The sequence below is a fragment of the Metopolophium dirhodum genome, chromosome 4 (genome assembly GCF_019925205.1).
Source record: "Metopolophium dirhodum isolate CAU chromosome 4, ASM1992520v1, whole genome shotgun sequence".
NCBI lineage: Eukaryota > Metazoa > Arthropoda > Insecta > Hemiptera > Aphididae > Metopolophium > Metopolophium dirhodum.
The window spans coordinates 14,416,980-14,433,220 of NC_083563.1; the positions used below are offsets into that span (position 1 = coordinate 14,416,980).

A 16,241-nucleotide genomic window follows, 5' to 3' on the forward strand; every position below is an offset into this window, starting at 1 on the left:
AAAATGTTGATTTATATCGTGCATACAAAATTATGTTATTTAAAAATATATGTTATACTTGTTATTATAATTGTGGCCTTTGGAAAATATTTATTTAGCACGAATAGGTACCTTCAAAGAGCGTTACTTATTCCCTATCACACCGTTTACAAGTTCCGGCAACCTTAAGAGTACACACTAAACCCACAATAGGTTCATTTTGGTTAGAATATATATATATATTATATTGACAATAAATAAATATTCAATTCAAACATATTTACATATGCCTGAATAGATAACTTTGATCTTCACAACTTGGCTAAAGGGCCCCAAGTGACTCTTACGGATTATTGCAGGAAGAAGGCCAAAATGCAAACAGATCCTAGAAGTAACCTCATACAAAATCTTCTGGTCATTGTTGACACTGAAATTTTACTAATAATAACTTCTGGCATATTGATTTCCTAGTAAATATCAAACGTGGGAACTCAATGCATTGTTATATTTTTATATTTTACTCTTCATATTATATTTAATTTACAACATATCTAATTAAAAGCAATGAATGTATTAGCTGGCTAACAAGTATAAATCTAATATTAAAACTTCGCAGTTGTATAAATAGGAAAAAATATTCATGCTTCATGCTGCTGTTGAGAATACCTAGTTTCATATTTTTTTTAACTATAGCTGATCTTACACGGCATTTTCCTAGACAAATTAAATGCTCGTTATTTACACATTATTTACACTAGGTACTCCTTTAAATGTAATCCTCACAGATTTTTAACATGGATATTTAATTTGTTTAACAAAAGTAAAATATAGGTCTGCAATTATATTCAATCATATTATGATATGTGTCCCAATGTCCCACGAGGAAGTGACCGGCCAGCATCATAACTTTTTATATTTTTTTTATTTGTGAGGAATTGAACTTCAACAATACCAAACCTACCGGACATTTGCTTATGTATCTTCAAAACTTTTCAATTTTATACCGTAATTTTTTTTTTTCATTTTAAAGATATTTTATTGTGCTATGACTTTTAAGCTAAATTACACAATGCTCAGAAAAAACCAGAAATGTAAAAATTATTTTTATATAAGAAAGAAAAAAGTTGTCAACTTGAAAGGAAATTACGTATAGGTAATACTCCAAATAATGCCGTATTAACCATAGTCATTATATTTAATTTATTATTCTACAGAATAACACCTAGAATACCTTAAACATTTTTTTTTCGTATCTTCCATAATTTTTGATAAACGTGAATGACTTTCGTGACTGTAATTATTATTGTCAATGGACAATTACTGGACAACGAGCTTAGATGAGGCCGTACTCACAAAGAGGTTCAATTTACGAAAACAACTTTTTTAAGGTAAGTATTCTAAGTATTAGTCCGTAGAAAAATATAATACAATTAAAAATAAGGCGTTATTCAAAGTCATACGCGATTTCTTTTCAATAATGATAATTTTTAACATTTTTTTTTACTTTTCAAATATAATAAAAATGATTTGTACGTTCCTGGTTTTGTCTGGTTATTGAGTTATTAGTAGTCCCCTCAACTTTTACTTCGCAAGTCGAAACCACAATATCTGTTTGTTATCCGTATATTACATTTCAATTAAAATATGGAGACTGTCTATATTTAAGATTTTATGTCTTCAGAATATTAACTTCATAAAACTCTGTTAATGGTAAACTACTCCAAAATGTATAATTTCGATGGTTCGATTGTTCTCTGGATTCAAACGTTTGCTGTTGAGTAATCTTAACGAACCTGAAAGGATCTGCTGGATTCTTAGAAACTGGTAACCAAATTTCCGAATTTCCTATATCTGGCGCTCTATAAAAAGTAAACGAAAAATATTGTTGATTACTAATTAATAATTATAAATGACTACTGACACCTGTAATATAAAATAATACATTTCGATACGTTCAAAGGCTAAAATTAGTTTAGAAACTGATATCAGATTTCAATAATATTCTTAACAATGATATTGTTAAGACACGGGTGGTCCAACCTTTTATAGTCGGTGGGTAAATTTACACTTTCATAAATACACTGAGGACCGTCAGAAGAAAAAAAAATTTCTCACCACGAGAATTCGGATTTGCTGTGGCTAATACAAATACGATACCTAAATACGTACGAAACGAGCTGAACTTAACCATGGTTATTATGGACGTTGCTCATTACACGTATACCTACGTTTTATAATACTTTTTAGTTTTTTTTAAAAAGTTATCTAGGGGTAGGGGGCCAAAAAAAGACATCGAGGACCGCATGCAGCCCGCAAGTTGGACCACCCTGGATTTGATAATAAAAGTCAAATAATTACCCATTTTTAATAAAGGTTGCCCAAATATTAACCATAGTTTTGATCATCTTTGTATCTTCTTCATTGTCGTGAACAGAGAAACCATTCATGTTTAGTAAATATATGATTTCATCACAATGAGTTACGTCTAATTGTGTATTATTTACAATGAATTAATAATTCTTTGTTACACATATAAATTAAAAATTTGTAAACATTCTAAAGTATGTAACTTACTTGATCCACGGGAATATGATTTTGGATCGAAACTAGCTATAACAGAATAATTACCACTGTATCCAAATTCATGAAAATATACAGGCGCTGTATTCTTTGCAGCAATATGCTGAGCTGCTTTACTCACAGCATATCCAAATGTTCTATCTGAAATCATCTGAAGAATGTTGATATTAGATTATTATTTAATACACATAAAAACTCTTAAAAATCAAATTTACATTAACAAAAAAATACAAATTAAGCAAAAATTATATATATAAGAAGTTAAGAAATTCTAAAAAGACAAAACTAAACGAAATTAGAAAATATTCATAATTATTATTAACAAAATTATTTAAATGCATATTCTGTCAGTCATATATCGTCAGTATAACTTTTTGTTCGTGTTGATAAAATATATAAATATTGATATTATTTGTTCTTAAAGGTACTAAATATTTTTCGGTTCAATGGTAAAAACAATAACATTTATAATTTAAAGCCTACGTTATTTTTGTTCATTAACAATAATATAGGACATAACAACGGTAAAAAAATACAATATTAATCCAAATTGTTGTTAGAATCAACTACGTGCATGTAAAAACCAACCACTAACATTGCGTTCGGAAAATTACCCAACTACGGGTACTTATTTTACAAATTATAAGGCATTAAAAATAATAACAAAATATGCTTTAACCCATGGCTTAAATATACAAGGTTATTGCAATAGTACTCCCACTACATTAAGGAATTAAAATGGCAAAATAAGGGGACGACTTATACGGGCTATACTATGATATATAAACAATAGAGACAATAACCTCGTATATTTAAGCCATGCTTTAACACTCAATATGCAAAAATGAATACATGCTAATAAATATTAATGTAAAACAAATTTTGATTAGATTAGATTCCTTTTTTCAAGGAATAAAAATCTCGTGAATTGAATATTTGTCAATTTGTTATGAGGTGGTACAACTGGTATAGATACTAAGTTTATTTAAAACAGTTAATTATTTGGAATATTAAAATTATTTAAATAACAAATATAAATACAAAAATAACGATTTTAAAAGGGGTGAGACAGTGGGTGTCACCCTGCTGTACAGTCGGTTACAAGTGGGTTACTGTAATGGATGGTGTTGAATTTGAATTCAATGATATAATATCATTGTATAAGAAAAACGATTCTCAGCGAAGATGGTCAGACAGCCTATGATATTCCTATAAGTATATTTGTTGATATCATTGTGGATAAAGTAATTTATAACTAACCTATTTACGTGGAACTTTTTTTTAAATTTTTAATCCTTAGCTATAAAAGTTGAATGTTTTATACATTTTTAACTACAAAATAATTTGTAAATTTTCAATTTGATAAAATTCGTCAAAATTATTTGAACTTCAAATAGTTATAAAAAAAAACATGCCTATGTATTTTGAATATTTTTATCTGCTATTGTAACAATATATCAGGAGCCTATTTTTAATTTTCCACGCTTTTTACCGTTCAAATAAAATTTTATTGACATTCATTGAAAAAAAACTAATAAAATTGGAAACTGAAAATATCTGTAAACTGTTCAAAAAAAATCAAAATATTTTGAAGATTTTATCATGTATAGAAAATGCTAACATAAACAACCGGTAAAAAATTTCATGTATATACGGTCATTTGTTTTAGAATCTCACCAAAATCCAAAATAATTTTTATCGAAAACCGATTTTGAGTAAAAAAAAATTCCCATGCTTTCTTTAATTTGTTTTTTTGTTTTTCACGGCGATTTTGAAAAGTTCTAGGAACTTTAATTTTGACTTCCCCAATGCACCAACTAGATTCACTTTTCCATCGATCAAGATACTGAAGTTAAAAATCGAAGCATTATTATTTATTTCGGCTACTTATCATGTACGCAGACACAAAAAAAACCCCACATCATTACATTCATCGCTCCGTTCAGAATCTAATATGTATTTATCTATTATGTACTTATTATAATGTAAACGTACTTCTACAAAATTACTTATAGTTTCTTTTGATATTATTTTGTCACTAAAGTAAAATTCTCTTATATCTTGGGCAATTTTGGATCTCAAATTCTCGTTTGAAATCGTGTAATTATAATCAAGAAGATGTGGTAAATATTCATTCCAATTATTGTTTAGTTCATCAATACCATTTTCGTAGATAATATATAAAGCAGTACTAAGACCCTCATCTTGGGTAACACTCATGAGTACTGGAATGTCATATGGAACGAGTTTTTCTGGAATATCAGGTAAGAATTTTTCATCTCCTTCTACTTCAATGGTTGGACCAAACGGTGAAAAAGGATTATATTTCCATGGCTAAAACATTATTAATAAAATCAAATTTGAGGAAATATAAATTTATTATTTGATTATCAACAAAATATTTACCATAAAGTTTATAAATGATTTTGTAATTGACGTTCCTAGTCTAGAACGAAGGCATTCAACAATATTCACGGAATTGTTTGTTGGACATCCCAGCATGTTTGCAACGTGCTTTGTTTTTTGAGCAACGTTTTCAGCATACGACCAGTGACAGAATGCACTTCCACTTTGAAGAATTACTCGATTAAATAATCCTGTAAATGTAAAAATATTAATACCTAAACCATAGTTATAACATAAAAATAATTTGTAAACAATTACAAATTAAAAATTAACTATAAAAAATCATATTTTTTTCTGAACTACTAAACACCCATATTAACCAATATAAATCAGAATAATAACGGTTATTGACACTAAAACGATTGTTTAAAATGTTATTCTGATGTTAGAATGCCCGAATACATGCAGCAGTGAAGCACCCAAAACTCGAAACCCAAATAAATTATTCTGGTGCAAAGCCCTAAATTAAAATGTATGGCTATTGCAGTGCAGTATATTATATTAAATATATTTAGTTGTTATTCACTATTAGATAATCAAAACTTTATCTAAACATAGTAAACTACATCAATATAATATTATTATATTAAACATACCTACTTATTTTACTATTAAAAATACAAGAGATGTTAAGTGAAGTCAGCTGTGCGTGTATTTTCAAATAAGGATATAACTACAAAATTACCGGTTTGGAAAATTGGTTGTGTTGGTAATAACTTAACTCTGCAACTCAATTCTTTGGCCACATATTATCACGTGTACGGATTACGTAAAGTATAATTTAATTTTTAAATGATTTAATTAATATTGTAGATTACACATTGGCACAAACCTTTAGACATTGGTGAAATCAAATGGTAATGAACAGAACTTGCACCAGCCGACAAACCAGTGATTGTGACATTTTTGGGGTTACCACCAAACGCAACTATGTTTTGTTGTATCCACTTCAATGCTGCTACTTGGTCTTTCATTCCGTTATTTCCAGGCAAAACGCTATCGCCGGTGGAAGCAAATCCTAATATACCCAAACGGTAATTTATCGATACATAAACGAAATCGTTGATGTCCAAAAGATATTGTGGACCATATGATATGCCTTGGCCACTAATGAACGAGCCACCGTGTATGTGCACCACTACATTCATTAAATAACCAGACGTATTCCCGTCTGGTAGCTGTTTAATTAATGAAAATTTAAAATTGTTATATATATTGCTATGTCGTTCTAGGGTGATTGGATATTTACTATAATCAGAGTACCTATAGTTTTAAGAACAATGATAAATCATCGCATAAATAACACTATAAGTGATTATTAGTGTTTATGTAATTTTTAAGTGTTGTCATTAAACATTTTCAGTGTCTTAAATGTAAATAATCATAAAAAGAAACGGTGTAGGTATATATTCATAAATAATAATAAATAATTTATTATTTATCTATTTAAATGTCAATTACCTTTGGCGTATAAACGTTGAGATATAAACAATCTTCCTGACCAACAATTTCATAATTTGATTCATAATCTGGTCCTAAACAGGCACTTCCAGGAATGGTGGCGTTCCATATGCCCAACCAAGGCTTTATGGGCTGTGGTTCCTGCGAAAAAAATACTCAATTTATTTTGAATTTCAATTGTTTTAAAATATAGAAATTATTATTAACATACTTTAAATCGATAGTTTTGAACTGGAGGACTTGCATATGGTATGCCTAAGAATGAGTAAATTTTTCGACCATTATAGGTATACTCAAATCCACCTGCAATTTCTCCAGAGTTTACATGCACTTTAGGCGTATTAGATGCTGAATATGTCAAAAAGCATCCGATAAATAAAAACAAGTTTAATGAAATTCTATACGTTTTATTCATTGTTAATGTAAATGAATGCTGAAAGATTGATTTTTAAATATGTATTCTTAATGATAATAGTATAATATGCATATTGAATTTAGTTCATAGCTGTGTATATATATTCATTACAATTAAAATCTGAAAATAATAATTAATTTGATTAGGTATAATAGATATTAAATATGTAATAATTATCATAATAATATATACTGTATGTACACGGATTGTATAATTGTATGGTATCACTGTATTCACTACTGTTGACGCCTATACATTATATATTACATAGGCGTTAACAAGGAAGACAACATCAAAATAGCTGTTAATAGCGTACTATCGCAATCACAATAATTAACGCACAAGGTATATTACATAATATTATAATGAATCCCGATAGCTTATCGCTTAACCACACGGCGCACACACACACAAACAAAAATACAATGATAATATTATTATATTATACGAAAACAATTGTCTAAAATGTCTACAAAATATTCAGTACGTACTAAAACGTTCCATTATGCGTTGTTTTTGTGCGGATTTTTATATACAGTCAAGAAAATACTATTAGATTTTAGTTTACATCGTGTTCTGTCCTATAGCAAGCAATATATTGTCTGTGCAGAAATAATAAATTATTTAAATTGTATTATACAATTAATGTGTTCTACCTAATACCGAGAAAATAATTAATTCACTTACTATGTATAAGATATTGTAAAATTATGTATACCTATATTATTATATAATTATGTATCAATTGTTGAATAGTGAGCTCTGCCTTAGCAGTATTTAAGCGGCGTAAATATTCAAATTGTAATTTTTTTTTCAATGTGATGATTAGTAGCTGATGTATGGTGGCAAGGACCCCAATGAATGTCAACCAAAGAAGAAAAATGGTCTCATTCCATGGCCCAATTAATTGAAAATTACCAAATGCCAGAATAACGACAGTTCAAAATTGCATTATTTGCGTGTGACACTATCTACAACGTTCTTCATGCCTATTCCAATTGGAATACCCTAGTATGGTCTGTTGCTTGGATCTTACGTTTTATAAAATACAAAGATCGTGTCAAGGCCACCGTCCATTTGCAGTGTGTGGAGTAGATTTTGAAGGATCAATGATAACAAAGAGTGATCTTTGTCGCATAACTGGTTCAAAGGCATGGATAGCAGTCTTCGTATGCTTCTCAGCTAGAGCAACCAACTTGAAACCCGTAGAGGATCAGTTAAGCAGTGCCTTCATGGCTTTTTTAAGCCGCTTCATGGCGCGCAGAGGAAAGTTTAGCAAAATATACAGTGATAATGGCACTAATTTTGTTGGTGTACAAAAAATAACTTACAAGCTATATGACAGGTATCGATGAAAAAATGGTGAATAGAGCTATTGAGTGGAAATGTAATCCACCAGCGTCTCCACACTTCAGAGGTCTGTGGGAAAGTGCTGTCAGGACTATGAAATTGCACGCACGATGAAGGAAACACGTTTAACGTTGGGAGAACTAAATACCCTATTGTGCAAAGTAGAAGCATGTATAAATTCAAGTATATTAACAGTAATCTATTGAATTTGTATGTGCTAACGGCAACACATTCCTTAGGCTAACCTAGTAGATCGCACTGAAAGATCTCAAAATGGATTACGCCGGTGGAAGTATGTACAGTATCTTATGCAGAGTTTTTGGAAAATATGGGAAAACGAATACCTTTCTAAGTGTCAGGTTCGTGAAAAATGGGTTACAAACATCAGTCCTTTGGAAATGGGGTTTCCAAAATCACATGAAGTGATGGTAAAGGGAGAATGCACACACACCCTACAAGATGGAAGCTAGGGAGAATAACAGATCTACATACTGGAAAGGACAAAATCATACGAGTTAGGTTAACCTAACCTAACCTAAACTAACCTACGAGTCACTACGGTGCGAACAGCTTATGATACTGAAATGCGTAGATCAACTGTCAAACTATGTCGCCTTCCAATACAAAAAGAAGACATGGCTGTTGAAAAGGAATACTTTTCAACCGGGGGAGGATGTGGATTCTTATACATAAACAATATAGTCAACAATGAAGATAACATCAAAATAGCTATTAATTATATTAGATACCACACAACGTACTACCGCAATCACAATAATCAATGCACAAGGTATATATTATATTATAATATTATAATGAGTCCTAATAGCATATCGCTTAACCACACACACAAATATCATGATAATATTATTATATTATACGAAAACGATTGTCTAATGTCTACAAAATATTCAGTACGTACTAAAACGTTTTAATACGCGTATTGTCTTTGCTCTGTGCAGATTTTTATATAGGTACAGTCAAAAAATTACTATTAGATTTTATTTGACATTGTATTCATGACGTGATTTATACAAATATTGTTTAACCCATATTATATGTGTTATGTGAAATTATTATTGAAATAAGAAGTAGCTGCTGGCCAGTCAGTCTGTGAGTACTTATAATTATTTATCTATTGTAAATCAGGCTATTTTATTATTATATTATATTAAATTGCAAATAATATGTTGTATATCAGCCCATATTATTATTATTTTATTGTTATTTGTAATTTTTGTACACCAGAATACCAGACCATATCATTATAATTATTTAATTGTTATTTTCAAATCTGTTGTAAATCAGGCCATATTATCGTAATATAAAACCAATCTTTATATATTCAACTGTCATAAAAAAAAATAGCTTTATTTACTAAATCTTCTTCTTAATTATTTTTATTAATTAACCCATGGCAACTTAGGCCATTGGGTGGTTTTTAACTGTGGGGGAGGGTACTGTAGGTTTTTTTTTGTAAACACGTGTGTTTTAATTTGGCAGAATTTCAAATTGGGCACCCGTAGGTTTCTGCCATGCCCGGTCGGGGGATGGCGGCCTCTCTCTCCAGACAGATGTCTGCCCGGAGAAAAGTGCCACCCGTGACCGAAATTCAAACCGGCGACGGTGCGCATTGCAACCGACGCCTTAGTCCACTCGGCCACTCAGCACATGTATAACATACAATTATAATTAAAAACTGTATATTATTTACAAAAATTGAATTAACATTAATTTTAAAATCAATCTTTCAGCATTCGTCTCCATTAAACATGATAAAGACGTGTGGAATTTCATTAAACTTGTTTTTATTTATCGGATGCTTTTTGACAAGTTCAGCATCTAATACGCCTCAAGTACATGTAAACTCTGGAGAAATTGCAGGTAGACTTCAATATACCTATAATGGTCGACAAATTTATTCCTTCTTAGGCATACCATATGCAAGTCCTCCAGTTCAAAACTATCGATTTAAAATATGTTAAGAATAATTTTTATATTTGAAGACAATTGAAATTCAAAATAAATTGAATATTCTTTTCGCAGGAACCACAACCTATAAAACCTTGGTTAGGCATATGGAACGCCACCATTCCTGGAATTAACTGTTTAGGACCAGATTTAGGGTAAGACATTGGATCTGGTTATAAAATTATTGGTCAAGAAGATTGTTCATTTCTCAACGTGTATACGCCAAAGGTGATTGAAAAATTCATATATATTGTATATAGATAAATCATCTTAAAGGATATAATTTTCTGTAGTTATTATATATTTTGCCATTAAGGCTAAAAAACCCATTCTATCTAAATATGAAATTGATGAACAACTTATAACTATTATATCTTAGAGGAAAAGTGTATAAATGAGGTTTATATAAGTATACTAAACAAAATATAGTCGATTGAATTGGACAAGAAAACATTTTAAATTATTTTAACAGAAGCAAAACAGAAACGATATTTTGATAAATTATTCGTAGATATTTGTAGGTAGTCGGGTTCCATCGAAATGACACATTACAAGTACACAATTGTGTACACATTAATATTTGGTATCCCGGGTGGGCCGTAAGAGTAAGCAAGCAACGGCTAACAATTAGCAGCTATTTTGTCATATAAATAAATTATGAAAGCTGACTATACGTACTTTAAACAAGTGCAATCATATATAATTCCATATCGTTCAATTTTAAAATTTATTTAGCAACCTTTATATTTTGGTAAGTACTCATTTTTTAATATTGGATTCTATAAATCTATATGAAATACTCATATTTTGACATTTTTTAATATAAGCTAGTATGCATTTACTATTTTAATTGAACCACAGTTATAAAATCTTAATACATACAATCGTAGTTATACAATTTTAACTAATGGACATACAAATGGACGTACATAACAGGGATTATAATATAAGAAGCTCTAAACTTTTATTTAGAAACCTAAAAGTGTATTGCTGAGGCTTATAGAATCAAATAATACTTGACAGATTTTCACGATTCAAGGAAGGTTTTAATATAATATTATTTTAGTTTAATGACTATTATCAAATAGGTTTAAAATCATCACCACATACCTATTAATTTATTTCTACTTGCAATTGGTTCGTGTTAGGAAAAAATTAGTTATTACTATCAGCCGGTCTCGGCTTTATTCACCACTGGCAACATAGGACACTCCAGCTATGACTACCTATATAAATTTAAAACAATTTTAAAATCTAAACCTATAGGCAGTCACAACTTCCAAATTATTTTCAAAATTGTTAAACACTCATGATATAAGCTTTGTTTACTAATTGTGTTACTTATGTGGTGATTTATATCTCTTAAACTCTATATCCTAATGATAGTTAATACTCTAGTTCCCAAATTTATCATTGAAATGCACATAAAATGTAATTTAATTCTTTAACAGCTTCCACAAGAGAATACGCCAGGTAAGTTAATGAACGTAGTGGTGCACATACATGGTGGCGGGTTCGTTGGTGGCGAAGGCATATCATATGGTCCAGAATATTTTTTGAACACCAACAATTTCGTTTATGTAACGATGAATTACCGTTTGGGCGTATTAGGATTTGCCTCCACCGGCGATAGTGTTTTGCCTGGAAATAACGGAATGAAAGACCAAGTAGCAGCATTGAAGTGGATACAACAAAACATAGTTGTGTTTGTTGGTAACCCAAACAAAGTCACAATCACTGGCTTGTCGTCTGGTGCAAGTTCTGTTCATTACCATTTGATTTCACCAATATCTAAAGGTATGAGTAAATGTGTAATCTACAATGATATTTGAAACAACTAAAAATTAAATTATACTTTATTGTAATCCGTACAAATAAAATGTGACCATAGAAATTTAAATTGTAAAGTTAAATTATTATTTGCACAAGGCACAAACACTTTTGTTTTGTATATATTTTTATATTATTACATAAATATTGTTTTATAAATGTTTTATAAATATTTACATATTTAATAAAGCACATCCATTTTCAATTTAATCATTCATACTCAATATAGCTTTTAAAAATATTATTAAAAATAATATAATAATATTCTCAATACATATAATTACTTATAATATATAGATAGAAATGAGCTATTATTCATAGTATACATATAAAATTAAATAAAACTCGTTTTTAAATATTATACATTTCAAGTGAACTTTTTTGTCGTTGAATGAAATATTAATTTGTTTTCATAAAATCAATAAAATTGTATAAAATAACTTTTTTTATTCTTGAAAATTATAACGCAGTTGAAAATTCCGGGGTGCCACTAACAATATAATATTCGCTGGCGTGACTAACGTCGGGCTGGGTAATTAATAGTTAATAAACCCTGGCTATCGATACATTTTAATTGAATTCATCTTAAATTATTTATATTTTGTCATAAATATTTAATATACAGTCCGACTATCAAATCTCAAGGGGAATAAAAATAAATCGACTTATATAGTTTTGAGTTAGGTGTATAGATTCATCAAATACAACTTATACATATAGCACAACATTTAAGTTATAATAGTTTTCCAATTTATTATGATTCTAGAAATAATGGGTTCAATATTTTATTTGATTTAATTTTACTTACATACCAACATCTTAATTCGAATCCAACACTAGTTTGTTGCAATGGGTGATTGATCAGAACAATTTATACACTTAATATGTAATCTATAAACCACTGAAAATGGTATATTTTAATAATTATTTATTTAGTTAAACGTTAATATTATCCTACTTTTTTACGAGAAACTAGGTTAGTTTAAACTACCATTGGATATGAGTAATATGACCTCCATTATTAACTACTCACACCCTTAAGAAAAGGCAACTCTTGGTTTTCGTCTTACAAGTGCTTAAAATACCAAATTAATGTTTAAAAGTTCACGTTCAACTTCGTTAGATTAAGTATTAAAAAGATCTAGCTTATTGGTAAACTTAAATATGACAATATTGTCTATGTTTTTCAATATTTTAATTTTAGGACAAAGGATGGCGATTTTTAAAATATAATTAATATACATCCACTTTTATATTATAATTATGGTTTGTAAATATTTTTACTTTTTAAGGTTTATTTAATCGTGCAATTCTTCAAAGTGGGAAGTGCATTTTTTCATTGGTCGTACCTATACTGAAAACGTTGATCAAAAAACAAAGTATATTGCAAACATACTGGGATGTCCAACAAATAATTCCGTGGAAATCGTCGAATGACTTCGTTCTAGACCAGGAAAGGACATTGCCCAATCTATTATAAGCTTCATGGTAAATATTTGGTTGATTATTAAATAATGAATATAATATTTTCTTAAATTGTATTTTAATTATAATGTATATAGCCATGGAAATTTAGTCCTTTTACACCGTTTGGTCCTACTGTTGAAGTAGCTGGAGATGAAAAATTCTTACCTGATATCCCAGAAAAACTCGTTCCATATGACATTCCAGTACTGATTATTGTAGGCCAAGACGAGGGTCTTGTTATGGCAATATTTATTGGCTTAGAAAATGGTTTTAATGAACTGAACAATAATTGGAATGAATATTTACCACATCTTCTTGATTATAATTACACGATTTCAAATGTATTTATTGTTTAATTATTATAAATATATATATATTAAATTATAATCCATTATATTAACTATATTTATATTGTGATTTATTTTTTAGTGTAGTAAGTAGTAATATAATTCATATTCACAGGTTTTAATTCAAAAAGAAATCGAAAAACTATTTTTATAACACAATTTTATATAGACGTGCAGTTTAATAAAAGCACCTATACTAAAACATTTATGAAGAAATAATTGTTTAGTTAAAGATTAGACTTTTTGAAAATAAAATATTAAAACATATATGTCACAATCTATATTAAAATTATAAGCTTACCTATACAATATACAAATACGGTTCAATTGGAAAGTGATAAATCAATCTATTTTTATTTGCTGTGCAATTTTATGTAACAAATTTAAACATATTATCAACCAAGAGTGAAACCAGTACGTATAAATAATTATTTATAATAAATAATTAGTAACAATAAATAGCTAAAGACTATTATCACCTACTGAAATAAAAAAATTGAATATCTACAAGTTCTAGTCGATTTCACATAATTAATGTAATTAAAAAGTTCTGTATAATATTTGTTATTTTATATTAATCATAGACACTGAGAGATTCAAACCTACTTATGAATCAGGCTAATATTGCCACTAGATTTTATCAAATAAGCTGCACCATTATTTGATAGAAAAATATGAACAAAAAGCCCAGATTAAGATATATTTATTTTATACTTACCCAAACAATATTATATCTCAAATTAATACTGTAATAGTGTAATCCACGGTCTTAGAAGATAAGGTCGGACAACTTCCCACCCTCCCGCCTATTACAATATTTCCGCTTAATGAGGCAAAAACATTTCCCAAGTTGACGCAAAAGCGCTGCCGGCTAGACTTATTTTGAGGTTAAAAACAATATTTATATGGCATTCGGGTTTATTTTTATAGACTATATTATTATATTATTTTCTCCGACCATATAAACTAGTTGGTTTATTATAAACTAGCTAGTTTATACGGTCGAAGGTTATTTTAAACTTGTATAATACCATAACGGCATAACCTCAAAAATAGTCTGCAGGGCAGTGCTCAATTGTACAGCGGCTAAATTTTGAAATGGATTTGCCTCACTAAGCGGAATGCTGATAATGTATAGTTGTCCGACCTTATCTTCTAAGACCATGCTGTAATCTGTAACAATAATAACATTATTTTTATCTCTCGATTTAATACGATTAACAAAGTTATTAATAAGAAACCACTCATACAGTCATTCTTATATGGAAAATTCCCAGTAACAAAAGCTTCGATCACTACATAATATTGTTGGGTTCAACCAACAATAACACACATATAATAACTGAAAACTCAATCACGTATGGAAACTTTGAAATAAACTGCAACATTCCAGATGAAATATATAGTCGTCTCTCCACTCTCTCTCCGATTTGGTCGAAATACTTATCAGTTCCATCAACGTCTGAAAAGTCATAAAAGTCGACGAGATAACATTTCTAAAACACATAAAGAGCGTGTAGGTATACGGTATATAAATTAAGTATATACATTTTAAGTTATTTTAGTGATACAAACCTTTTGTTTAACGTTTTTTTTTTGTTCTTTAACTTAAAAATAGTGGTGTACATTTTGATATTAATACCAGCTTTTTTAATCGGCAGCATTTAGCTGTATGGTAGTTTTCATTATATTAAATCATACAATATTTCCACATTTTGATTTAGTGCAGTATATTACATATTTACATTGTGTTTAGATAAAAAATGATAATACTTATTGCCATGAATTGAGTAATGGTACTTAAAATTAATATAAAAAAAATTAATAACGGCCTCAAACTTAACTATGACAGTTTTCTACATTTATTTTATGGTCACTAGTAATAAAAATATATAAAACTGTAAGCCACCGCAAACAAAACAATGGCAGTTTTAAATATTAAAAATATGTTTAAAATATGTTGATTTAACACAAAGTAATAATGTACCGATATTTAAAATGTGGTAGTATTTTGTTCATTTATAACCATAAAAACAAAACAATTATATACCTATATTACCTATTGATCTTCGCAAATTTTTTTTCAGCTTACCCTATTGATTAAAGAAAAATAAACTACTATAATAGAATATAGAAATAGAAATCTATAGTAAAATATCATTAGAAATATACGCTCACTAGTTACTACACTCGGAATCGGTTTTCGTCGTATACAATGATTCATAGATAGATATCTTGAATTAAAATTGAACACATTAAATTCAACGAGTGACTTACTCAATGACGAGGTGATAAGTAAACTTAATAGCTACTTGCTGTAGATCTTAGCGACTATCATGGTTTTGTTTTAAATATACTATATAGTGTATATACAATATACATATACACTATTATATTATATATAATATATATGTATGTATATATGTAACTGTGTA

At 29.0% G+C, this 16,241-nt stretch overlaps 1 protein-coding gene and 1 pseudogene across 1 annotated transcript; one reads left to right on the forward strand and one right to left on the reverse strand.

Moving 5' to 3' along the window:
* Nucleotides 1-635: 635 nt before the first annotated feature.
* Nucleotides 636-7,035, reverse strand: LOC132943748 (esterase E4-like). The gene is made up of 8 exons (XM_061012831.1): nucleotides 6,638-7,035; nucleotides 6,427-6,567; nucleotides 5,798-6,143; nucleotides 4,966-5,156; nucleotides 4,555-4,893; nucleotides 2,554-2,710; nucleotides 2,338-2,464; nucleotides 636-1,838 (listed from the first exon to the last, which is right to left on the reverse strand). Exons 1-8 carry the CDS (start codon nucleotides 6,839-6,841, stop codon nucleotides 1,649-1,651), a joined length of 1,695 nt encoding a protein of 564 aa, XP_060868814.1. The 5' UTR covers nucleotides 6,842-7,035; the 3' UTR covers nucleotides 636-1,648.
* A 4,290-nt stretch (nucleotides 7,036-11,325) lies between these two features.
* LOC132942988 (esterase FE4-like) lies at nucleotides 11,326-14,064 on the forward strand (annotated as a pseudogene).
* Nucleotides 14,065-16,241: the final 2,177 nt, after the last annotated feature.

Excerpts from the sequence above, each read along its gene's own strand:
- LOC132943748 (XM_061012831.1), bottom strand. The coding sequence starts at position 6,841 with ATGAATAAAACGTATAGAATTTCATTAAACTTGTTTTTATTTATCGGA. Across the intron at positions 6,568-6,637 it reads TTCAAAACTATCGATTTAAA|GAACCACAGCCCATAAAGCC; the intron begins GTATGTTAATAA and ends TTTTTTTCGCAG. Across the intron at positions 2,711-4,554 it reads CTATAAGTAATTTTGTAGAA|ATGATTTCAGATAGAACATT; the intron begins GTACGTTTACAT and ends AACATTCTTCAG.